The sequence below is a fragment of the Nyctereutes procyonoides genome, unplaced genomic scaffold (assembly GCF_905146905.1).
Source record: "Nyctereutes procyonoides isolate TBG_1078 unplaced genomic scaffold, NYPRO_anot_genome, whole genome shotgun sequence".
NCBI classification, from domain to species: Eukaryota; Metazoa; Chordata; class Mammalia; order Carnivora; family Canidae; genus Nyctereutes; species Nyctereutes procyonoides.
The window spans coordinates 8,145,831-8,171,895 of NW_026575133.1; the positions used below are offsets into that span (position 1 = coordinate 8,145,831).

The 26,065-nt window shown below is 37.1% G+C and overlaps 1 protein-coding gene across 2 annotated transcripts in view; it reads right to left on the minus strand.

Annotated features, from left to right (window-relative positions):
- Nucleotides 1-1,478: 1,478 nt before the first annotated feature.
- PCGF6 (polycomb group ring finger 6) overlaps nt 1,479-26,065 on the minus strand; it is a 35,678-nt gene continuing 11,091 nt past the window's right edge. The window contains exons 8-10 of one of the 2 annotated variants that reach the window (XM_055346079.1): nt 19,587-19,685; nt 12,512-12,598; nt 1,481-2,797 (exon numbers count right to left, since the gene is read on the minus strand). In XM_055346079.1, coding sequence (XP_055202054.1) covers nt 2,741-2,797; nt 12,512-12,598; nt 19,587-19,685 — 243 coding nt within the window. In that variant the 3' untranslated portion in view covers nt 1,481-2,740. Of the gene's footprint in view, nt 2,798-12,511; nt 12,599-19,586; nt 19,686-26,065 lie in introns of both variants that reach the window. The other variant, XM_055346080.1, reaches the window with a different exon arrangement.

Sequence of the window (26,065 nt, forward strand, 5' to 3'; positions counted from 1 at the left end):
AGAAGCAGGCTCCACGCAGGGAGCCCAGTGTGGGACCCGATCCCAGGACTCCAGGATCACACCCTGGGCTGAAGCCAGGTGCTAAACTGCTGAGCACCCAGGTGTCTCTGGATATTATAAGTATTAATTCCCTTGCTCTGAAACTGTATTTCTGTTGGTGAAGCCCAAGATCACACTGATTTTAGGGGTACAAATTTGAAAGCTAATCAATCAGCGTTCATTTAGTTTATTGCCTGGTAGTAGCAATAGGTCAAATAGATATAACGTTATATAACTTAGTTCTTTGGTATTCTTGGAGGTCCAGAGGGAGCAAAAAAAGAAAGGGTAGAGCTTTTTGTGACTCTTACAGTATTTACCAGTATTTGCTTTTTATTAAGATTCTGAGAACTGGGGCTCCTGGATGGCTCAGTCAGTTGAGCATCTCCCTTCAGCTCAGGTCATGGTCCCAGGATCCTGGGACTGAGCCCTGCATCAAGCCCCACATCAAGCTCCCTGCTCAGCAGGGGAGTCTGCTTCTCTCTCTCCCTCTGCTGCTCTCCCTGCTGGTGCTCTCTTTCTGTCAAAATAAATAAATAAAATCTTAAAAAAAAAAAAAAGATTCTGAGACCTGTAACTCATAGGCTGTGAGTTCCTTGAAGTAGACCACTCCTTCAATTTAATCTTATCCACACAATATCTAATAAGGGATATATTATTTTTGTTCACTGCAGAAGCATTTATCAAGTAATTACATTTAATATTCTACTTTAAAAAAGTATTCTCCCCTGGTTACAGAGCCCTTGGAATATCCTGTCTTTGTATGCCTGAGACCTTGGGCCACACCAGATAGTTTATCCTAACAATGAGACTTATGGTGAATGCCTATTTTTGTATACCTGGGGCCCTGTGACATGCTGTATCAATTTGACTACTGGGTGGGTGCTAGACTCTCAATGGCTGAGTCAATCATATAGACACTGCATAACTGATTCCCATTAAAAACCCTGGATACTCAGGGTCAGGTGAGCTTCCCTGTTTGGCAACAGTTTACACGTGTCACATATCAATGCTGAAAGAATTAAAGATATGGGGAAAAACAACTGAAAGCTTGTACCTGGTTTCTCCTAGACTCTGTGGTATACAGCTTTTCCCTTTTCTGATTTTAATCTGTATCCTTTCACTGTAATAAACTATAAGCTTAAGTATAAGGAGCCCTTCTAGTGAAACACTAAACCTGAAAGTAGTCTTGGGGATCCTTGACACAGATATGTTAACATGAGACAAGTAAGCAATTTGCGCAAGAAATGTTTAAGAGACAATGAATTCCATAGCTGCTATTTTGTCCATTGTTAAATAACAGCATCTAGTAAAATCAGTGAAGATGTCCATAAAATATCTATTTGATGGCATTTTAACTTTAATTTGGATACCTGTTAAAGAATTTTGGTTATTTTTGTTTCAATCTACAATAAATATGAACATTTCAATATAGGTTAAAATAAACTTTTATTAAAAATTTTTATTAAATGTTAGACAGACTTATACACAATTCACAAATTCTTTACAAAACAATTGCCAAACCTTATTCATTTGTAACTGTTTCTATGCAGAGTTGGAAATTTTATACTGAAATAGGGTCTATAAAATATCTTTTTAGAAAGCATCACAATGCTAATTTTAGGCAAAATAACATTTAAAACTGAAATCTTTGCACGTGAGTAAACTCTCAAACACCCGTATTCTTTATCCCAGTGACAAAATAATGGGAAAACAGACATTAAGTTGACTTACTGAGGAATCAATGAATAAGTATTCTGTAAACTTGCAAATGTACTCAAGTTTCTTTATTACTTTCAGAAGCAGTGGCATTACAAGGTATTGACAAACTACATGTTCAAATAAAATTAATGTTAATCAAATTAACATTCAAAGAATAAAAATGTTTCAAAGAGGCACCCCTTGTTGTAAGATATTTTAAAGAAGTCTTTAGTACAGTGAAGGCTTATGGTATAGGCCATAAACCCTGCAGGAGACAGCTCTTCACACAAAATGAGAATTCATCCCTTTTAGAAGTAAATATCATCTCTGTAGTATTGCTGGTAAATGAAAGATGTAAGTTCAAAGTACAATGGCAACATACAAAAGTGGTCAATAGTTTTGGTCTTTGTCTGAGAGGTACACTCTGTAATTCAGCAAAGACTGGCTTTGAATCTTTAGTTCAAAAGCATACTTCTTTTCCAAAAGGATGACTGCCCAACTGATATGATTCCAGAGAGCAGAATCCTAACCACCAACCTGAAAGGGATATGGCTCAACAAAGAAGAAAATAGTAACCGATTTACCTCAAAGGTTAGGAAGCAAAATCAATGTCAAAGTATTTGAAATCATAAGGAATTTAAAAATTTAATGCTTTGAAAATTTCCCCCTGAGCTATTGATGCTTTTTATATAGTCTCTAGTAAAACAGAAGCATTCCATCATTCCAAATTGTACTTATAAATGCTATGAATCTTGGTGCTGAAAATAGGTAAGTTATGCCTCAAACAGCACAAAGTGGTAGCAATTACATGTTTTGTGGAAATCTTTGGTGAAATGCAATCCTGCAGAAGCCTCCTTATTTTGTTTCCCTCCTCCAAATGCTGCTAGAATCTTCAAGTAATTTTCAAGGGAGAAACTACAAGACCGAATGAAATCTTTGGTGAAATGCAATCCTGCAGAAGCCTCCTTATTTTGTTTCCCTCCTCCAAATGCTGCTAGAATCTTCAAGTAATTTTCAAGGGAGAAACTACAAGACCGTAATGAAGGACCAGCAGACCATCCTGAGAAGAAAAAAAAAACTGTTTTGTAACTATTTGAAAACCAGTTATGTAAACAATTAAGTCAGATACGGTTTTTCAAAGCCCAGCATTAATGGGAAATTCTTTGATTTATAGAGAATAAAGAGTCCAAAATAAATAACTTTGCTTATTCATATTCACCCCATCACCAAACATTCTCTGTCAATGTGCCTTTTTAATGACTTTCAACAGGTACTTCTGAAACTCCATAACTAGCCAGGGTTGTTTATGGCTAAACAGTTCTCTGAAAAGAACTAAGAGAGGTACATCTCTCTTTCTGCACAGACTACTTAATAGACCACCTAAGTACTGGGCTTCCCTAAAGAAAGACTCAATTATCATAAAGCATCATGAATTCTGTAAGAAATGATACATTGATTTCCATATAAATGCAGCTTACTATTCTAAGAAAACCTTGCAACTCTTACCTGTTTAATGTATCATACAATTTAACTCTGTCTTAACGAGTGTTCACAACACAATTTAACCTTTCTTTTACTATTGTTTTAAGTAGGCTTCCACACCCAACATGGGGCTTGAACTCAAGATCCTGAGAGTGAGAGTCACATACTCTACTGACTAAGCCAGCCAGGCATCCCTTGAACTTTTCTTTGATACTCAGTCATCATTATGAACAGTGACTAAACTGTTCCATAACTCAGTAAGGTCTTCAGTTACTAGGTAACTTAATCGTATAGGAAATGACTTCAGACACTATGTTTCTGAATCTATTCATCTGCTTTTTTGGTTTCTGTCTCCTCTTTTAGTATCAGATCTTAATCCTTTGTGTTCTCACCAAGTCTGCATACAGGAAACAATCCACCTTTTATTTTTAAAAAGATTTTATTTATTTATTCACGAGAGACACACAAAGAGAGGCAGAGACATAGGGAGAGGGAGAAGCAGGCTCCCCATAGGGAGCCTGATGTGAGATTCAATCCTAGGACTCCAGGATCATGCCCTGAGCTGAATGCTCAACCGCGGAGCCACTCAGCTGTCCCACAATCCACCTTTTTAAGTGTTATTTTTAATCTACTGCGAACTAGAAAATTAGCTAAAAACTAAGAGTCATTGGGGAAGTGTGCCATGAGCAATGGGCTAACTTTGAGCAACACGTAAGAGGGAATGGTGGCATGCATGTCTTGCATTTTCAATCACATTCTATTACTCTCTCTCTCTCTTTCTTCTCTGTTATGCTCTTGCATGGCTCTACTTCCTCATTTCTCATTCACTACACAACTCATTGCAATCTGGATTCTATTCCTGGCAATTCCAGCGAAAACTCACCAGAATTCTAGAAAGGGTTCACAAATTCAAATGCCCACAAGGGCCAGGAAAGTAACATAGATGAATATGTAAGTTAGGTATGTGAATCTGTAGGGAATGTTGAGACCACTGGGAAATGAGACACCAGATGTTTAGCCAAAGGAATTCAACTCAAAAATATTTAAAACACAGAATAAACCAAATAAAACATAGTCTCATACCACGTTTGGCCCATGGACCACCAGATTATAGACTAATTAGCCTAATCAAAGTAAATAAATTTGTATTACAACACAAATAGATTCTATTAACATTCTTACAAGGACACAAATTCCATTTTATAAAATGTTAATTTTTTTGCATATGGTTATGTTTCAGAAATGAAAACATTTTGGGAAACAATATACATGCTGATATATATATATATATTTTAAAAGATTCATTATTTATTTATTTATTTATTTATTTATTTATTTATTTATTTATTTATTTATTTATTTATTTATTTATTTATGATAGACATAGAGAGAGAGAGAGAGAGGCAGAGACACAGGCAGAGGGAGAAGCAGGCTCCATGCAGGGAGCCCGATGTGGGACTCGATCCCGGGTCTCCAGGATCACACCCTGGGCCAAAGGCAGGCGCCAAACTGCTGAGCCACCCAGGGATCCCCCATGCTGATTTTTTTTTTTTTTGCTGAGATATTAAGCTGAAAGTGTTGCTTATAAACTGTTTTAAGACTTCAAAACAACTTTATGTATGCATTCATGTATAAAATAACATTTATGAAATAATTATATCTAAATGTCCATTATATTTACATTCTATATATATAGATACAAATGTTATTTATATTTTATTTTATTTTTTAAAAGATTTTATTTATCATTTATTCATGAGAGACAGAGAGAGAGAGGGAGAGAGGGAGAGGCAGAGACACAGGCAGAGGGAGAAGCAGGCTCCATGCAGGGAGCCCGATGTAGGACTCGATCCTGGGTCTCCAGGATCAAGCCCTAGGCTGAAGGAGGCGCTAAACTGCTGAGCCACTGGGGCTGCCCTATTTATATTTTATATTTAGATGTTTCTATCCCTGGTCTTCTTAAACTATCCAACCAGAATGGGTCTTCTAAAACCTAAGTCAAAAAAAAAAAAAAAAAAAAAACCTAAGTCAAAAAAAAAAATAAATAAATAAATAAAAAATAAAACCTAAGTCAAGGGGACGCCTGGGTAGTTCAGCGGTTGAGTGTCTGCCTTCGGCTCAGGGGCTAATCCTGGAGTCTCATGACCTAGTCCCACATCGGGCTCCCTGCATGGAGCCTGCTTCTCCCTCTGCCTGTGTCTCTGCTTCTCTCTGTGTCTCTCATGAGTAAATAAATAATATCATAACTAACTAAGTCAGGGCACCTGGGTGGCTCGGTCTGTTAAGTGTCTGCCTTTGGCTCAGGTGGTGATCCTGGGTCGGATCGAGTCCCACATTGGGTTCCCTGCTCAGTGGGGAGTCTACTTCTCCCTCTATCCCTCCCCCTGCTGGTGATCTCTTTCTCTCTTTCTCGTGCTCTTGTCTCTCTCAAATAAATAAAATAAATAAAATAAAAATAACATAACATAAAATAAAATAAAATAAATAAAATAATTTTAAAAAGGAACGCCTGGGTGGTTCAGTCAATTAAGTGTCTGCCTCTGGCTCAGGTCATGATCCTGAAGCCCCAGGATTGAGCCCTGCATCAGGCTCCCTGCTCAGCAAAGAGTCTACTTCTCCCTCTTCCTCTGCTCATACTCTCTCTTGCTATCTTTCTCAAATATGTAAATAAAATATTTTTTTAATTATTAAAAAAATAAATAAAACATAAGTTAGAGTAGGTCACTTCTGTCCTTGGGTTAAATCTCTCCAATCAATCATTTCCTACCTTACTCAATTAAAATCCGAACTCCATACTATGGCCTATAAAATCATACATGGTTTTATTCCAACTGCCCAGATCTCAGTTCCTACCATTCTCTCCCTCAAGTCCCATATCCTAGCTTTCCCACTGAGGAGGTATTACCATTCATTTAGCTAAGAGGTCCCAAGACTCCGTGGAACTTATATTGTTTGTCACTGAGGCCTTTAACTTTAAATGTATCATTAGATTATTTAAGTTTAGGGACTTGCTCATCTTTGAATCTCACTACATGTCTAGAATAGTGCTCTGTAAATATTTTTTGAAGTAATATTTTCTACCTACTTCAATGACTTTGGGATTTTACTACTAGTTTCTTATATTTCTAATCAAGCAAGCTTAATTTTAACTAAAGGGTCATCTGGGTGGCTCAGTCAGTCAGGCATCTGCCTTTGGTTCGGGTCATGGTCCAGAGGTCCTGGGATCAAGCCTGGCATCAGGCTCCCTGCTCATTGGGGAGTCTGCTTCTCCCTCTCCCTCTGCCCTTTCCCCTTGCTTATGTGTGTGCACTCTCTCTCTCTCAACGTAAATAACATCTTTAGATACCCTCACATGGGGATCATGATCGAGCCAAAAGCAGATGGTTAACCGACTGGGCCACCCAAGCACTCCAAAAGGCTGAACTTTAAGTTCAATTTTTTTCTACACTTGAATCTTGCATCTACCACTATATAGCCAAGTGACACTGGACAAGTTACTTAACCTCTGCATGTCAGTTTTCTAAACTATAAGATCCACTAATGGATGTTAGAATAGAGGGCAACGTTTAAGGAGAAACAGGCTATCTGCATAGTTTCAAGGTATCTCCCAAAATATTATTAATTATAAAGAAAAAGACCTATTGGTAGTAAATATCTTCTGATGATACTTTGAGAAGGGCATTATCACTTGTATGGCATTCTTGCTAAAAATGCTCAATCTAGTCATCAGAAAACATCTGACAAACCCAAACGAGGGACGGTTTATAAAATAACTGACCAATACTCTTCAAAAGTATCAAAGTCATGAAAACAAGGACTGAAAAACTGGGAGAAGACAAGGAGACACGACAATTAAATAGGATGTGTAACGTAGGACAGAGAAAGAATAGTGGAAAAACTAGCAAAACTCATTGTCTGCAGTTTCATTAATAGTGTTGCAACAATGTTAATTTCTTAAGTTTTGGTGAATGTACCATGGTCATGCAAGGTGTTAATATTAAAGGATGCTGAATGGTATCTACATAAGAACTTTTAGTACTATTTTTGTAATTTTTCTCTAAGTCTTAAGTTATCTCAAAATAATATTTTAAAATAGGAAAATAGGAGGTTCAGTTGCTTGAGTGTCTGGTCCTTGGTTTCTGCTTGGGTCATGGGATCGAGCCATGTCAGGCTCCAGGCTCAGCAGGGAGTCTGCTTCTCTCTCTCTCCCTCTGCCCCTTGCCCCTCACTTGCACATGCTCATACTCTCTCTCTAAAATACAAATAAATCTTGGGATCCCTGGGTGGCGCAGCGGTTTGGCGCCTGCCTTTGGCCCAGGGCGCGATCCTGGAGACCCAGGATCGAATCCTACATCGGGCTCCCGGTGCATGGAGCCTGCTTCTCCCTCTACCTATGTCTCTGCGCCTCTCTCTCTCTCTCTCTCTCTCTCTCTCTGTGACTATCATAAATAAATAAAAATTTAAAAAAATTAAAAAAAAAAAATAAAAATAAATCTTAAAAAAATAAAAAGAAAAAAAGGAGGTAACAATTGTTATCTCTTAAGGTTGTTGTGAGGCTTAAACAAGATAACACATGTTTTGGGGCGCTTGGCTGGCTCAGTCAGTGGAGCATATGACTCTTGATCTCGGGGTGGTCAGTTTGAGCCCCACATTGGACCTAGAAATTACTTAAGATCTTAAAAAAAAAAAAAAGAGCTTAACACATATCCTTTTGCATGTTTAGCAGCATTCATTAAGGGCTCAAAAAATGTTAATTATTAGTAATACTGTCTTTTTCTGAGCTCCAAGCAATTCCACATGATATATGTGTTACTCCTCAATTAGCCTGGCAGGCTGATCAAGGGATTTCCCTTTTTCTTTACACTTTCCAACCCAAATATCTTCAAGACTTTTTTCCCAAGCTGTTGTTCTTTTTTTTTTTTTTTCTTAAAAAAAAATTTAGTTATTCATTTGAGACACAGAGAGAGAGGAAAAGACACAGGAAGAGGGAGAAGCAGGCTCCCCACAGGAGCCCGATATGGGACTCGATCCCGGATCTTGGGATCATGACCTGAGCCTAAGGCAGCCGCCCAACTGCTGAGCCACCCAGACATTCCCCCCCCTCAAGTCCTAACACCATTTCATTCATCACTAAGCTGGCTATATTGCAAAAATAATTACATTTCATGTATCTTCGTGTTCTTTTTGGAAATAAAGAAAACTGTTGCTCAAGGAAAAGCCAGTTACATTTTCAAAGAAACAGTAAGTGACTAAGTCCTCTTTCCTCCTTGTAAATCACACACAAAATCCAAGTTAATAATGACAATCATTAAAAAAAAAAAGGTTCCTAATCATTGTATTGCTGATTACTTTTACTACTCTGACAAACTGTTATCACAACTATAGTGTACCTATATAACTGAAGGATAATATAACCTGTAATATCATAATAAAGAACAATCAGCCTTGTAGCATCTTTCCAATACTGAATTACATGTAAGTTTTATTTGCAAAATTACAAAACTTGTGATTTCTTTAAAAAATCCAAATATCATTTTTTTTTTCAAATATCATTTTAAAAAGTCATGAAAAACTGAATGGCCATGAGATGGCTATTAGTATTAATTTGGAGGTTACAATAAAACATTTATCAGTAAGCAAATCTACAAATATGGAATCTATGAATAATGATTATCAACTATATTCTTTTGGGTCCCATTTCTTTCGCTCAGTATTATGCCTGTGCGATTAGTCCATGTTGCAGTATATGGTAGTTGTACTTAATTGTATGTATATGCCAGTTTTTTACTCATCCTTTTTTGGACATTTGGGTTGCTTCTAGTTTGTGACTATCATGAATAAAGCTACTATATCTTTTTTTTTTTTTTAAGATTTTGTTTATTCATGAGAGACAGTGAGAGGGAGAGACATAGCCAGAGGGAGAAGCAGGCTCCATGCAGGGAGCCCAATGTGGGACTCAATCCCGGGACACCACGATCACGCCCTGGGCGGATGGCAGATGCTCAACCACTGAGCCACCCAGGTGACCCTAAAGCTACTGTATCTTGTACATATCTTGTGGTGGACATCATATTCATTTCTCCTAGATTTATACTCAGGAGTGGAATTGCTGAGGGAGTAGAGTGTATATATACATGGCTTTAGTAGATAGTACCAGCAGAACTCCAAAGTGATTAGATCAGTTCCCACTACCAAAGTATATAAATTCTAGTCATTCCACATCCACACCAACACTTATTCTGTGAGTCTTTTTCATTTTAGTCGGTTCTTTTATATTTTGGTAGGTCAGCTTAGTCAAACTGGAACTATATTTTCCAGAATTCCCTTCCCTTTGAGTTAGCCAATAAGATTTGCAAAGTGGAAGGAAGCAGAAGCCATTACACTCAGGTTATTACAGGGGCCAGATGCCCAGCTAGTTTATACACATTGTTGCTGGTATGCTGGCTCATATTGTTGGTAGAGGGCAGCAGCCAGGCCTGCAACTAACTCCTCTTGCTCCCAAAAGAGCTCCACCCTAAGCCTCTCTAAGTTTTGGGCCAAAGATCACCAGCTTTGTCTACAGATCACCCATGTCACTGAATATGGAAATGATGAGACACACATTCCACTTTCTCCTTATAGGTCCCAGTTTAAATTTTTTTTTATTATTTATTTATGATAGTCACAGAGAGAGAGAGAGAGAGAGAGAGAGAGGCAGAGACACAGGCAGAGGGAGAAGCAGGCTCCATGCTCTGGGAGCCCGATGTGGGATTCGATCCCGGGTCTCCAGGATCGCGCCCTGGGCCAAAGGCAGGCGCCAAACCGCTGCGCCACCCAGGGATCCCTAGGTCCCAGTTTATTTTCACTATTCTACACTTTATATCTATCTTTTCTTGCAATTGCTGCCCTGTTGATTTACAATGACTACTAGTCCACAGGCAATATCTTTCCACACTGCTCTTCACCAGCCCCTACAACTGTCTATAATCCTTTATTCCCCAACATTCATATTGATTCTGTCTCCCAAACAGAATCCTAACTTTTAAAACTGGTGAATCCAGGTAAAGCACAGATGGATGTTCACTGTACTAATCCTATGATTTTTCTGAAGGTTTAAAAATTTTCCAAAGTACAAAGATTAATATAATACCTTTGTAACCAGTACTCAAGTTTGTTGAGTATTGACACTTGTTTGTTTCAAAATTCTTTTTAAAATAATAAGAATTTTGGGAGTCTCTGGGTTGCTCAGTTGGTTAAGTGTCTGACTCTTGATTTCAGCTCAGGTCATGATTTCAGGGTCTTTATTTTTTTTTTTAATTTTTATTTATTTATGATAGCTAGAGAGAGAGAGAGAGAGAGAGAGAGAGAGAGAGAGAGAGAGGCAGAGACACAGACAGAGGGAGAAGCAGGCTCCATGCACCGGGAGCCCGATGTGGGATTCGATCCCGGGTCTCCAGGATGGCGCCCTGGGCCAAAGGCAGGCGCCAAACCGCTGCGCCACCCAGGGATCCCATGATTTCAGGGTCTTAAGATCGAGCCCTGCATCAGGCTCTGTGCCAGCACAGAGTCTGCTTGGGATGCCCTCTCTCCCTTGCCCTGCTCTTGTACACTCTAAGTAAGTAAATAAATAAATAAGTAAAATCTTAAAAAAAAAAAAGATAAAAATTTATTATCTTTTTGTCTGAAAAACCAAAGTGTTAACACTCATTAAATCTGAGTGGTGGGTGCAAGGAAACTTGTAGCAAATTAGTAAAAAGAAAACCAAGCAAAAAAAAAAATAAAATAAAATTATCCACAATAGACTAGTCCATTAAGGCTGCAGAAATTTCAGCAATAGTTCTTTATAGGTTGGTGGTAAAGCACAGTCACAAAAATCACATCAAAATGTACCAATTATTTGTTTCCTATCAAACAAAATATACATCTTTCCTATGATGCAACAATTCCACTCCTAGTTATTTGTCCAAAATAAGCGAAAGCATATGTTCTCAAAAAACTGGTTTAAAAAGACGACTAGGAAGAGGGAGAAAAAAATTTACTTGTATAGGACTGTTTATAGCTGCTTTATTTGTATTAGCCAAAAACTGGAAATATCCCATATATCTATGAATAGGAAAATGATAAAATATGGCATGTTATACAAAGAAATATTACGCAGCAATAAAAAGCAATAAAAGTTGCTACATGCAACTACATGGATAAGTTTCAAAATGTATGCTGAATTAAAGATGCCAGACACAAAAGAGTACATGTTCTATGATTCCACTTACATGACATCCTAGAATAAGTAAAATTAATATATGGTAAATATAGGTGTAAATATTTATGATCCTGGATTAGGCAATGGTTTCTTAGATGGGACACCAAACACGGAAGGAACAAAATGCAAAACAGATAAAATCGACTTCATTATAATTAAAAACTTTTGTGTTTGAAAGGTCAGCACAAAGGAAATGAAAAGACAACCCACTGAATAGGGGAAATTTTTTACAAATCGTATACCTGATAGTGGTGGACTAGAATTTAGGATATATGAAGAATTCTTACAACTCAATACTAAAAGACAAAACCCCCAATTTTTAAAAATGGGCCAAGGATCTAAATAGAAATTTTTCCAAAGAAGATAAACAAATGGCCAATAATACAGGAAAAGATCCTCAGCATGACTAGTCATCAGGTAAATGAAATCAAAACCACGCGGGACACCTGGGTGGCTCAGTGGTTGAGCATCTGCCTTCAGCTCAGGGCACGATCCTGCAGTCTCGGGATCAAGTCCCACATTGGGCTCCCTGCATGGAACCTGCTTCTTCCTCTCCCTCTGCCTCTCTCTCTGTGTCTCTCATGAATAAATAAATAAAATCTTAAAAAAAAAAAGGAATCAAAACCACAAGGAGACCACTGCACACCTGAAAGGATGGCTGTAATAAAAAAAAAATAGATAGCAAGTGTTGGCAAGGATCTAGGGAAACTGGAACCCACATACACTGCTGGAGGGATTATAAAATGGTGAAGTTGCTTTGGAAACAGAAACAGTCTAACAGTTCCTCAAAATGTTAAACACCTAATTACCATATGACCCAGTGATTCCACTCCTAGATGTACACCAAAGAGAAGTAAAAATATGTCCATAGAAAACATAGAAATATGAGGAATAAAAGAGCTACCACATAAACCATTTTAAAAAGTGCCTGACACACAGTAAGCATCCAATAAATACTACCTTTACTATTTACAGTACAAGTAAGGCTAATAACATTTCTTTCATTAAATAACTTCCCTGTTAGGCATAAGCATGATAAAGTCTAAGACCAACCTGCATTGCTGCATCACCGATTGCACGACGGATTTCCCTTAGAGTTTGATACTGCTCCAACAAGTGATCACCACAGATGATATCTACCTACAGGCAAGTAAGAGTATCAAATTGCTTTCCTGCTTCAAAAAATCATATGAAAAAATTAAGGAAAAACCCAACATAATTACTCCCAGACAAAAAAAAAAAAAAAATTACTCCCAGACTAGATTTTGCTATTTTATGTTAGAATGATAAAACACCCTCAAGACAGATTTTAGAAACTTGCTACAAAAATAAAGCAAAATGGAAGGAGCATTAGAAGACATTGAAGGACAATAGCATAGTACAGCAGATACTCAAAATGACTTCCTTGAATCTCTGAGAACAAGTAAAGTCACTTGATATATTCAGCATCAAGGTACAGTTTTTTTAAGTTCCATGATAAAATGATTAAAAGGGTATATAATACTTAAAAAGCCATTCTTTAGTTATTTGGATAATTCTATTATAAGGAACATCTCATTTTCCAACAATGCAGAGCCTAACCCTGACATAAAGTACACACTAAGGGAACTGTTTTATGGATGCAACATCTTAAGATCTTAAGTATCTTTAGTAAGTCAAAGCTCTAAAATATATCTACTTTTACAGCTGATGCTCTAGAAATTATGACGTATACAATGTATATAACAAGTTATATACTATATGGTAGTCAGATTCCAGTATACCTACTTGCTAAGACAGGAATGCAAATCTTCAATCTTTGTCTTGCAATGGGTGCTCCTTTCCCATTGCCTTAAAATGGGGTCAAGTCCTTGATGTCTTATTAATATTAATCTAGATCCCTTCATTGGCTACATCTCCTATGTCCTTGTTTAGTTTATAACATGACATTTCTTCTTGTTCTCTAACCCAGAATAGAACATCACTTCTGACTCTTGTATTTCTCCTTTCCCTTTCTTCTTACATGCAAAGTTACCAACTCCTATGGTTGCTTTTTTCATCATACCCCTTAGAGTTCATATCATCCTTTCAGCTGCTGCCCCTAGGCTTAAAGCAGAAACCACACCACCTCCTAACCACATTTCCTACTTTCAAATTCTGTTTACTCTAAAAACCCAACACACTGCCAACATGTTAATCTCCCTAAAACCATAGGCATGGATGGGGAAGAATAGTGAAAGCAGTTGCATTTCACTGAGAAGCTACTATGTCCACCATATGTTATACTACGTATTCAACATATGGGATCTCATCTAATCTTCACATTCTTGTGAGCTAGGTATTATAATTCCCATTATACAGAAAGGAATACTAAAAGGTAAAAACATTTAACTTTCCTAAGGTCACAAAGCTAGTAACTAGCAAAGTCCAGATCTAAACCCAGGTCTGTCTCCACGACTATCTTTCTCCAAAGCCTAAGTACATGTCAGGGGTTGGCAAACCTTTCCCATAAAATGTTAGACAGTAAGGATGGCTTCTGGATCTCTGTCATATCTACTCAATCTGCCACTACCGCATGAAAACAGCTTTAGCATGGCTGTGTTCCACTGAAATTTTATTTATAAAAACAGATGGTAAGCTAGATTTGGCCCATAGGTCATAATTTGTCAACACCCATGCTATCTCATAATGCATAAACTCTGATTAGTACCACCTTTTGTGTTTCACACTTGCTAGTTTCAAAATTGGCAGAGCAATACTTGTTTGCAAAATGGCTTAAAAGCAATGGTAGCGTACCTTGTGCACAGAATTTAGATCCATGAAAAATTAAAGAATTAGGAAACTATCACTACATTTTGATTTAATATTGACCAATCCAAGGGCCATCACTCTTCCTGAACTTCACCACATGGTATACATTTATGGTTTGGTTACTACATTTTTCAACTTAATCTTAACCCCCAGAAGGTGGCCAGTTACTAACATTTTGATGTATATGGCCCTAAATGCTATGTGTGCATGTGGGTTTTTTTTTTTAAATGGGATTATACCACATAAATTGTTCTACAAGTTATTTAAAAAACAAAAAAAAAAACTTAATATACCATGGACATCTTTGAAGTACACAGCTCTAATAGCTATGGTGTTCCATTTTATGAATATATCGTAATTTATGTCCCCATCCCATTAATAAACATTTAAATTGCTTTCAATTTTACATACTCATTTTTAAGTCACATGATTACAAATATTTCATAAATCATCACATTCAAACAGTCACATCTGAAGTTTCCACAAACATAACCCACATATTTGGTAATTTGCTAGATGGACTCACAAAACACAGCAAGGACACATGGCCAGATCAGTGAGGGAAAAAGATGTAGATGGAATCTGGACAAGTCCACGCACTAGCTTCCTATGCACACATACCCTCCTCAGATCAGGAAAAGACACACCCACAGTACTCCTTTTCCTAGCACTGGAAATGCAGCCAACTTGTATGATGTTTCTATCCAGGGAAGCCCATTTGAAGATCAGAGTAGATTTTTACTGAGGGCTGTTCATGTTGGCATTCTCTGTCTAGCAACTACTAAATTCCAAACTCCCAGAAGGAAAGCTGGTATTTAGCACAGACCCACTGTTTATATAGTCTAGGCATAGTATTAACACCCTTATTGGTTAGGGAACTATTCCCTATTTTCCTATTATTGTAGGAAACTTTTTGCAACCCAAGTTCCTAGATGCTAGGCAAGGGCTAACCTTGTGAGCAGGCCCTTCTAAAGACAGCAACCTCAAAAGTCAGCCTTATTAACTTTTTTCTGTATAATCTTTCTACCCTCTGGAGTATCAAGTTTCAGATAGAAAGGACAACTATAATATTTCTTGATCTCAGAGCAGAAATCAGAATGTGAGGGCATCCCTGGGTGGCTCAGTGGTTTAGCGTCTGCCTTTAGCCCAGGGCATGATTCTGGAGTCCTGGGATCGAGTCCCACATCAGGCTCCCTGAATGGAGCCTGCTTCTCCCTCTGCCTATGTCTCTGCCTCTCTCTGTGTCTCTCATGAATAAATAAATAAAATATTAAAAAGAAAGAAAAGAAAAGAAAAGAAAAGAAAAGAAAAGAAAAGAAAAGAAAGAAAAGAAGGAAAGGAAAGGAAAGGAAAGGAAAGGAAAGGAAAGGAAAGGAAAGGAAAGAAGGAAGGAAGGAAGGAAGGAAGGAAGAGAAAGAAAGAAAGAAAGAAAGAAAGAAAGAAAGAAAGAAAGAAAGAAAGAAAGAGAAAGAAAGAAAAGTCAGAATATGAGGATAGTCTTAAGGCAAGAAAAACCTGTATCATTTTATTTTTTTTTTAATCTGTATTTTTTTTTTTTTACAAGCAAAATCACACTAGATTCCAAGATAGGATATTTCATTGAATGAGCTAGTACCGCATTTGTTCATACATATTCTTTTCTTTGATAAAGTTATTTTTTCATTGGCAATTCCTATCTACTCTTCAAGTCTGTTCATTGGCTCCTCCAGATTTAAATCATTTACCCTTGTGCTCTTCTTGTACTCACCATATCCTATTGTCATAGAGTTGTTTTCTTGTGTATCTTTTCCACACAACTGAGTCCCTGGGTGGCATGAATTTTCTGTCTCATCTTTGTACTCTTTTTCTTTTCTTTTTAAATATTTTATTTATTCATGAGACACACAGAGAAATAGGCAAACACATAGGTAGAGGGAAAAGCAGGCTCCTAGCAGGGAGCCCGATGTGGGACTCGATCCCGGGACTCCAGGGTCATGCCCTGAGCTGAAGGCAGAGACGTTTAATGGCTGAGCCACCCAGGTGTCCCTTATCTTTGTACTCTTAAGTCCAAGGATATAGATCCTCAATTTAATACCAATAGGTAATAAATAAATGGTAGGGTCAAGCCTTATGATACATTACAGTCTGTTTAAAAATTGATTTAGAAAAATTAATTTATTAAAAAAAATTGATTTAGAAACAATTTTATAGTAACGTTAAAGTCATATACTAAATAAATAATAATAAAAATAACCTATCTTTTAAAAATAGAATTATGATAGGATTAACAAAATCTAGTATTTCTTTTATATAAAAATTTTTAGAGATCATTGTGATATTCATTTTCTAAGTCTCATTTCACAAAAGCAAAATAAAATCTGAAGATCAAACTATGTACAAAGGAACACAATAACTATAAAACAAAATAAAACATATATGAGTTCAAAACACCACTAAATCAACCCTGGCAATCCAGAGGCACTGAGGCCTCTGTTGGAATCTATTCAGATAATCACTGGTTTCTAATTTTGAATTAACTTAAATCTCTTTTAAGAATACATGATCTGTTTTTTTATTATCTTTCAGAATTGTCTTCCTTCTTTTATTCTGATGTGCCACAAATAACTTTTTTTTTGAAGATTTTATTTATTTCTTCATGAGAGACAGAGAGAGAGAGAAAGAGAGAGAGAGAGAGAGAAAGAGAGGCAGAGACAGGCAGAGAGAGAAGCAGGCTCCAAACAGGGAGTCTGATGTAGGACTCGATCCAGGGACTCCAGGATCACGCCCTGGGCTGAAGGCAGGCACTAAATCGCTGAGCCACCCAGGCTACCTGTCACAAATAACTTTAAAGCTAGTTTATCATTTAACAGTCCCGTAGTAATCATTCATTCCTGCTAGTAAATAACCATAAATGAAGGTCACGTATCTGTAGACAAGGCACACATTTCCTACTTGAGAATAACTAGTTTAAAGAAGGTCGACGGGCAGCCCAGGTGGCTCAGCGGTTTAGCACCGCCTTCGGCCCAGGGCCTGATCCTGGAGACCCGGGATCGAGTTCCGCATCAGGCTCCTTGCATGGTGCCTGCTTCTCTCTCTCCTCTGTGTATTCTCAGAAATAAATAAATAAAATCTTAAAAAAAAAAAAAAAAAGGTCGACATAGCAGGCTCAAGTGACCGGGTTTTCGCCCAAGCATTTTATTTTGATTAATGGTTAACTAGCTCGATGTTCTGCTCATGTTAGAAGTTAACTGTTGTTTATTCTCTTTTGGATTTAGAAGGTCTAAACAATTTTAGTCACAATATCTGCATATTTGATAATCCTCCGTTTCACTATTTCAACATGTTGGTGAAACAGTAATTTATGAGTGTTACCAGCTATATGTTACCTGAATAGGAAAGAAATATTTACCTAGAGAGCCAAGAGCTGACAGAGAAAATTAAATGTTAAAACAGATTTTATGTAATTTTATTCTTAAATGCTAAAAGCCTTGAATTCTTTTTTTTTTTTTTAAGATTTTATTTATTTATTCATGAGAGATACACAGAGAGAGGCAGAGATATAGGCAGAGTCTCCCTCTCATCCCGGAGAGAATCTTAAGCAGGCTCCATGCCCATTGTGTGGGCTCAAGCACAGCGCAGGGCTTGATCCACAACCCTGAGATGATGACTTGAGCTAAAATCAAGAGTCTGATGCTTAACCAATTGATCCACCCAGGTGCCCTGCAACTACTACCTTTCTTAAAACACCAATGTAAAACTTAGAAATGTGTTTTGATCAGTACCTAGCCACAGAACTATATTCTAAGAAAATCCTATTGGGTGGCACTTCTTAGTTATTCTATATAATCAGGTATAAGTCTTCTGACTTCTATTTTTAGAAATAATAGATTATGGGATCACTCACAATTCTTTGTCCAGAGGTCTCTAAGCAGCTACCGATTTGTAACCAAAAGACTAGGAGTAACCTCAGGTAAACTATGGCTACAAGGTGACAGATAAATCATTCCAGCTTTTAGTTGCCATGAGATATAGCCAGCATTGCCTAACTCAGTCAAGAGTAGTCACTGTTCCCTGGATTAGATATATATTTAGTATCCACAAATACAAGTACTAAAAACACTACCAAAATTTCAGCCAACTTTAAAATATCAGTTAGCGAGATCCCTGGGTGGCTCAGCGGTTAAGCGCCTGCCCTCGGCCCAGGGCGTGATTCTGGGGTCTCGGGATCGAGTCCTGCATCGGGCTCCCTACATGGAGCCTGCTTCTCCCTCTGCCTGTGTCTCTCATGAATAAATAAAATATTTAAAAAATAAAATATCAGTTTCTTTATTTAATAGCAAATAGGTGTTACAAAATTATTTTATGAAATTTTACAAGTAATGGAGAATAATAAAACCCCACTTAAAATTTATGTAATGAAAAAGCAAAACCATACAGATGTGCATTTTCACTGGTGCACATTCTGTTATGTTCAACAGTACACGAGGTTTGAGTTTCCACCTTACAACAAGAACAAATTATATAGCTAGAATGGGAGATCTTTTCTAATGCTCAAAAAATAAATAGGGCTTATATTAGATAGCTATTTTACTTTCCTAGGTTTCTTGGAGGTAACTTGTTATAAATGCAAAGATGTCCTCTGAAAAGAGGTGGATGGGTAATAAATAATCTGTTACATTACTATCAAAGAGGGGGAACTGAGGCATATATCCTCAGCTCTTCTCTGACACAGGTGATAATCAGTGGCAGCAAGAAGCAGAGAGTAAGTCAAATGTGATTAAAATGGGGCTGGAGGGGCACCATGGCTTAGTCAGTTAAGTGTCTGCCTTCAGCTCAGGTCATGATTTCAGGGTCCTGGGATGGAGCCCCATGTAGGGCTCCCTGCTCAGTGGGGAGCCTGCTTCTCCCTCTCCTCTGCTATTTCCCCTGCTTGTGCTTGAGCTCTCTCACTCTCAAATAAAATCTTAAAAAAAGAAAAAAAAAGTGGGGCTGGAATCACTGTGTACCAATATTTAATTTGTTTTTTTTTTTTTTTTTTTAAATTTTTTTATTTATTTACGATAGTCATACAGAGAGAGAGAGAGAGAGGCAGAGACACAGGCAGAGGGAGAAGCAGGCTCCATGCACCGGGAGCCCGATGTGGGATTCGATCCCGGGTCTCCAGGATCACGCCCTGGGCCAAAGGCAGGCGCCAAACCGCTGCGCCACCCAGGGATCCCCCAATATTTAATTTGTATTTACAATATCTACATATCATAAAACAAAAACCACATCATGAAATCCTAGAGACAGTTCTTTCTTCAATACACTACAGGTAATCTCTCAACTTCATCTGTCCTTTTACATACATGTACACTACCTGACAAGCTGGATCAAGGCCCATTTTTCTTCTGAGGAATTTTTCTACATGCCCAATAGTTGCTTCTCCCGAAACTCGGACAAACTTCTTTTCCAAGGGCTACAAAAATAAACATATATAAATCTTTTCAGAATAAATATGCATAAAATGTATAAATCATGGAGAAATTTTATAGAAAAGATGTTCAACAGATTTATGAGAAAAACTATGAAATTTGAGATAATTTATTTATCAAAGAAAAAAAGAATTTTTGCTTAGCTTCCCCTCTCTGAAAAGTACATCAACAATTTTTTTAATCGAAAGGCTAACTGGCTTATTTTAATATTTCATCAAAAATAAAACTTAGAAAAAATTTTAAAAAATAAAACTTAGAATAAGATTTATTGACAGAAAGAGAATACCTAAGACTAAATTATCTCTATAACAATCTAGTTTCTTCAACAAAAAAACTGGAAGAAAAAAAAAAAAAGAACAAGATAAAAGAGGAACTTCCAGACTAAAAAAGACATAAGGAATATAAATAAGAGATATCTCAACCCATTACAATGTATGGATCTTATTTGGGTCCTGATTTAAACAAACCTATAGAATAATTTTTGTGAGCTAATCTAGGAAACTTAAATAGGATGTGGATATTTGATTAAGGAATTACTGTTCTTTTTTTTTTTTTTTTAAGATTTTATTTATTCATGAGAGACACAGAGAGAGAGGGAGGCAGAGACACAGGCAGAGGGAGAAGCAGGCTCCATGCAGGGAGCCCGATGTGGGACTTGATCCCGGGTCTCCAGGATCACACCCCGGGCTAAAGGCAGCGCAAAACCACTGAGCCTCCCCCGCTGCCCAAGAGTTTTCTTTTTTCTTTTTCTTTTTTTATTTTTTTTTAAATTTTTATTTATTTATGATAGTCACACAGAGAGAGAGAGAGAGAAAGAGAAAGAGGCAGAGACATAGGCAGAAGGAGAAGCAGGCTCCATGCACCGGGAGCCTGAGGTGGGATTCGATCCCGGATCTCCAGGATCGCGCCCTAGGCCAAAGGCAGGCGCCAAACCGCTGATCCCACCCAGGGATCCCGAGTTTTCTTTTTTAAATGGAAAATAAAAAGATTAACATTTAGACATATGTGGCTAGATTCTGATCCAATGGTCTAAGGTGATAGGTGGAGAGGCCACAGGGTTTTAAAGCAGAAACTAATGCTTAGCCATCTACTCTGTGTCCAAGACTATTTTAAGGATGCACTATCTAATGCATATGAAAAGCTGAAGTAATCAGAACTAAAAGGGTAACTTTTAGGAAAATATGAGCAGTGTTTTTCAACACTGAAAGAGAGGGATCCCAGAGGACCCAGACAGGTTAGGCAAACACTTGTTCCATGTATTAGCACTCAGCTTTCTTACCTGTGGCTTGGTTTCTTTTTTTTATTTTATTTTTATTTTATTTATTTATTTATTTATGATAGTCACACACAGAGAGAGAGAGAGAGGCAGAGACATAGGCAGAGGGAGAAGCAGGCTCCATGCACCGGGAGCCCGACGTGGGATTCGATCCCGGGTCTCCAGGATCGCGCCCTGGGCCAAAGGCAGGCGCCAAACCACTGTGCCACCCAGGGATCCCTGTGGTTTGGTTTCTTAAGATCGTTCCTTAATAAGAAAACTGTCTCCTATTACCATTGTGTAGCAGGTAACAATAAGTGTTAATTAAGTGCAGGCTATTCCAGAAACAGACTTCCTGGCTAAAAGTCTTTGGGTTCTGCTTTTTTCTAGCTATAAGTCTTTGGACAAGTAGGTGAACCTTTAAAGCTGTCCCCATTTGTAAGAGATAAAAATAGCACCTACTAAACCTCAGAGATTTATCAAGAGGAAAATGAGTTAATATATGTAGATAACTATTAACAATTCCTGGTACATAGTTACTACTGGTGTATTGTGACCATTTTACCCTCTATATAAAAGAATTTGACTCTTACAGAGTGCCTAATTGTCACCATGGGATACTGATATAATCTAAACAAAAAAATGGCAACGTTTCATATTCTTTTAATGTAGGTACAGGAGTCATCTCACAAAGCTAAGGCAGTCTCACTGAGATGGTACTAACAGCTAACCCCAGGTGCAGTCCCCAAGAGAACATCTCACTGTAGGTGACAATGCCTGATTAGAATGCAAATCCCATTAAGTACCTTAAGAAGCTGCTATTCTGAATTATCTAGCTATGCCTGTCTGGCAACCAGTGCATTTCTGAAAGTTAATTTCCTGGGTTTACCTCAGGTATACCAGCAGAGGACAGTCCAGTTTCCCTTATTTCTAAATTCTTGGTGAGTACCTTACCCAAGGTGTTTGTTAAAATTAATCCAACTTAGCTAAAGTTATAAATACTGTACTTTTAAAATCATCCAGAACAGAATTGTAAGATCTGCCAATATCTGAAAGAAAAAAAACTAGTTTTGGCTTTCAAAGCTAGGGTTTTCTCATGTGGCTAACCTTAGTCCTCATGCCCCTGGTTCACAACTTAACTGGATTTTTCCTCCATATAATTCACATGTGGTTTTTAAGAAAACAATTTGTTTTTTTTGTTGTTTGTTTTCTTCCTTTCATTTAAAGCTCTAAAGTCAGTTCTCACCTACATAGTCAACTCATTATTTTTTCTGCTACAACCTCATAGCCTCCTACCATTTGCAAATAAACAGAAAGAAACAAATCCACAGAATTACATTTCACTGAAATTAAACACAGCGGTCTTCCCTATCATCTATAACATAAAAGGTCAATTCGATAAGAAAGTTGAATAAGCTAGTTTAAGATCTGTAGGGAGCTTTTAAAAGACATTTGGTCATTTTCTTGCTTTAGATAATGTACACCACTAAAAAAAGATCCTTTAAAAAGAGGATATAAAAAAAGATGGTATCAACTCATAATTATATTTTACCTTGAAAAAAATTCTAAAACAAAAAATTTAAAAAAAAGAAAAAGAAAAAAGAAAAAAATTCTGATCTCTGTCAGCAGGGCTAGAAACAATTGTGAACCCAGCAGCTAAATGAACCCTTGGCAGCCAGATTTTGATTTTTAAAAACCACAAAAAGAAACTAGGATACTTTGGAGAAAGGACTAATTCCATGTCTGGGGGACAACAGATGTACAGGTTGAACATGAACATCCTGTCATATCAGATAGCGAGAAAGTAACACACACTGTGATACCTATGAAGGAAAATTTGAACTTCAATAAAGAAAACTGAAATGGCATTCAATCACAAATATGTTTAAATTAATGAGTTCATATTAAAGTAAAAACAACAAAACCTGTTTAGGCATGAATGGAGTATACTAATGAACCAACTCATCACTCTGAACTTGGTAAGGGAAAGAACCAAGCATTTATCCTGCTTTTCCTATATAAACTACACCACTAGCTAAACAAATAGACAAAGTGAAGTTTCTCTTTATAGAACTATTTCACTAATAAAAGAAGGAATGAGGGATGCCTGGGTGGCTGGCTCAGTGGTTGAGCATTTATCTCTGCCTTTCTTTCTTTGTCTCTCATGAATAAATAAAATCTTTAAAGAAAAAAAAAATAAATGAAGGAATGATAGTGGCACCTGGCTGGCTCAGTTGGTGGAGCATGCAACTCTTGATCTTGGGGTTGTAAGTTCAAGCTCCACATCGGGTGTAGAGATTACTTAAAAATAAAATCTTAAAAAAAAAAAAAAAAAGAAGGAATGATAGCATCATTTTCCAAACCCTAAGTTAATGGGCTTAACCACTGAGCACCAACAGATGCTAACATTATAAAAAGGCCCAGACAACCAGACATCATGTATCTCTAGATGGAAAGAAACACCACCACCTATGAAGTAGTCTTGTTCCCTCAAATCAAACCTGTCTGATCAACACTCAGACTTAACTACCAGTTCATGGGAAAGACAGAAACAGAAAAACATGTTATACTACTTCAATGCAACATCAAAACCTAATCTGTAGAAAACTATAGGATGAATGACTCAGTTATATCAACGATGAATTAAAAGAAAAAAGAAATGGAAAACCTACAGATGTGAAGACATATCAACCAATCACAACATGTGAACTTTATCTGGATCCTGATTTAACTTACAAAACTGTAAGATAGAACTGTGAAGACCCAGATACCTTTCACCTAGTTTATGAACTGTTAATATATTGCTGTATTTACTTTCTCTCTTCTAATTTATGTGAGTATATGTACATGTAAATATTTTGTTGGACATGAGAATTATTTGCAGACAGATTTTACCCTAAGCATATTAGCAGTAATCTTCCCAGAATAAAGGGATTCTCCTATATAACTATAATACAATGAACAGGAAATATATATTCGGGAAATTTATTATTAATACCATTATCTAAATAGCCCAAATTCTTTTGTAAATTGTCCTAATATCCTTTATAAATTGTTCTTTTGCCAATGAAGGTTCACACATTGCATTTTATTGTCATCTTTCTGTAATCTCTAATCTAGAATAGCTCTGCCATTTTATTATCTCTTATGACACTGACACGTAACTTTTTTTGGTATAACACATGGTCATTAAAAAAAAAAAGACTCATCTTTTAAGAATACTGAAATATTTACAAATGAAGTGGCAAAATGTTGGGGATTTGTTTTAGAATACTACTAGAAGGGAAGTGGACAAAGGTATAGAAGAAATTAAATTGGCCATTAGTTAACTGGTAAAGCTGAGTGGTGGGCACAGGAAAGTTCTATTGTTCCCTATGTTTAAAAATGTTCATAATTAGGGACGCCTAATGTTCATAATTAGGCTCAGCAGTTGAGGACCTGCCTTCGGCTCAGGGCGTGATCCTGGGGTACAGGATCAAGTCCCACATCGGGCTCCCTGCATGGAGCCTACTTCTCCCTCTGCTTCTGCCTCTCTGTCTCTCATGAATAATAAAATCTTAAAAAAAAATAAAAATTAATTATAAAAATAATTAATGAGGCTCCTGAGTGGCTCAGCAGGTTAAGCATCTAACTCTTGATTTTGGCTCAGATCATGATCGCAGGGTGGGGCCTGCTTAGGAGTCTCTCTCTCCCTATGCCCACCCCTCCCTGATCACTCTTCCTCCTAAAAAAAAAAATTGCAATTAAAAGCTTAAAAAAGACGACTCGGGAAAAATTATCTGGACTATATTACTGCCTAGTGAAATATTTTGAAATTGAATGTAGCAAATAGGGTTTATGACTTTCAGGCTACAGGTCTACATGGTAAAAAGTTTAACAACCAGGCAGGCATACCTAGATACACATATTTATTTAAGCTCAAAGATAAGATATAAAAACAGCTTTATAAGTAGCAAAGAATACTGAACAATAATATCAAAAGCTGTAACCAGAACTCTGTTCTGGTCATCACAAAATGCAGAATTAGGGACGCCTGGGTGGCTCAGCGGTTGAAAGTTTGCCTTTGACTCAGGATGTGATCCCGGAGTCCCAGGATTGAGTTTCCTATCAGGCTTCCTGCATGGAGCCTGCTTCTTTCTCAGCCTATGTCTCTGCCTCTCTCTCTCTGTGTCTCTCATGAATAAATAAAATCTTAAAAAAAAAAACAAAAACAAAAACAGAATTAATAGGATCATTTGTTTCTAAAACAGATTCATCAACTTTCACAGGCATAAAGCCTTCAAATTAACATCTGTATCATCAATTAAAACTGAAAACTTAATGTCTCAAAACTATGAGAGATTAGTATAATCAAATTCCTATATAGCTATCACTTAGCTTTATCAACTCAAGGCCAATCTGGTTTTAAATATACCATACCCACTTCCCACTGCAACTCCTTCCTGGCCCCGACTCTCCAGATTTGTTTTGAAGCAAACCCAGACATATCATTTCATTTGTAAGTACTTCAGTATGTATCCCTAAAAGATAAGCACTTTTTTTTTTTGTAGATAAGCACTTTTTTAAAAAAGCGCAATACCATTATCATTCTTTAAAATTCCTTGGTATCAGAAAATATCCAGTAAGTGTTCAAATTTCACCAATTGTCTTAATTTTCTTACCCAGCAGGAAATGATTTTGTTTTTAGAGCTGTCATTAAAGAGAATAAAAATAAAGATTTCATGAAAAAAAAATAAATATGAACTCAAACTAAAATTCTAATTTTTGCATGTATGATTTGTACCAGAGATATTTTTGTACTTTCACAATATATACACTAAATATACACTCTATTCAAAGTTCCCATTGGGGGTTGCCTGGGTGGCTCAGTTGGTTAAGCATCCCGTGCCTACTCAGCAGGGAGCCTGCTTTTCCCTCTCTCCCCTGCTTGTGCTCTCTATGTGTTGAGATAAAAAAAATAAATAAAATCGTAAAAAATAAGCCAAAAAAAACCCAAAGTTCCCATTGGATCTTGACTTTTTTTTTTTTTTTTAGGTTTTATTTATTTATTCATGAGAGACACAGAGAGAGAGGCAGAGACATAGGCAGAGGGAGAAGCAGGCTCCCTGT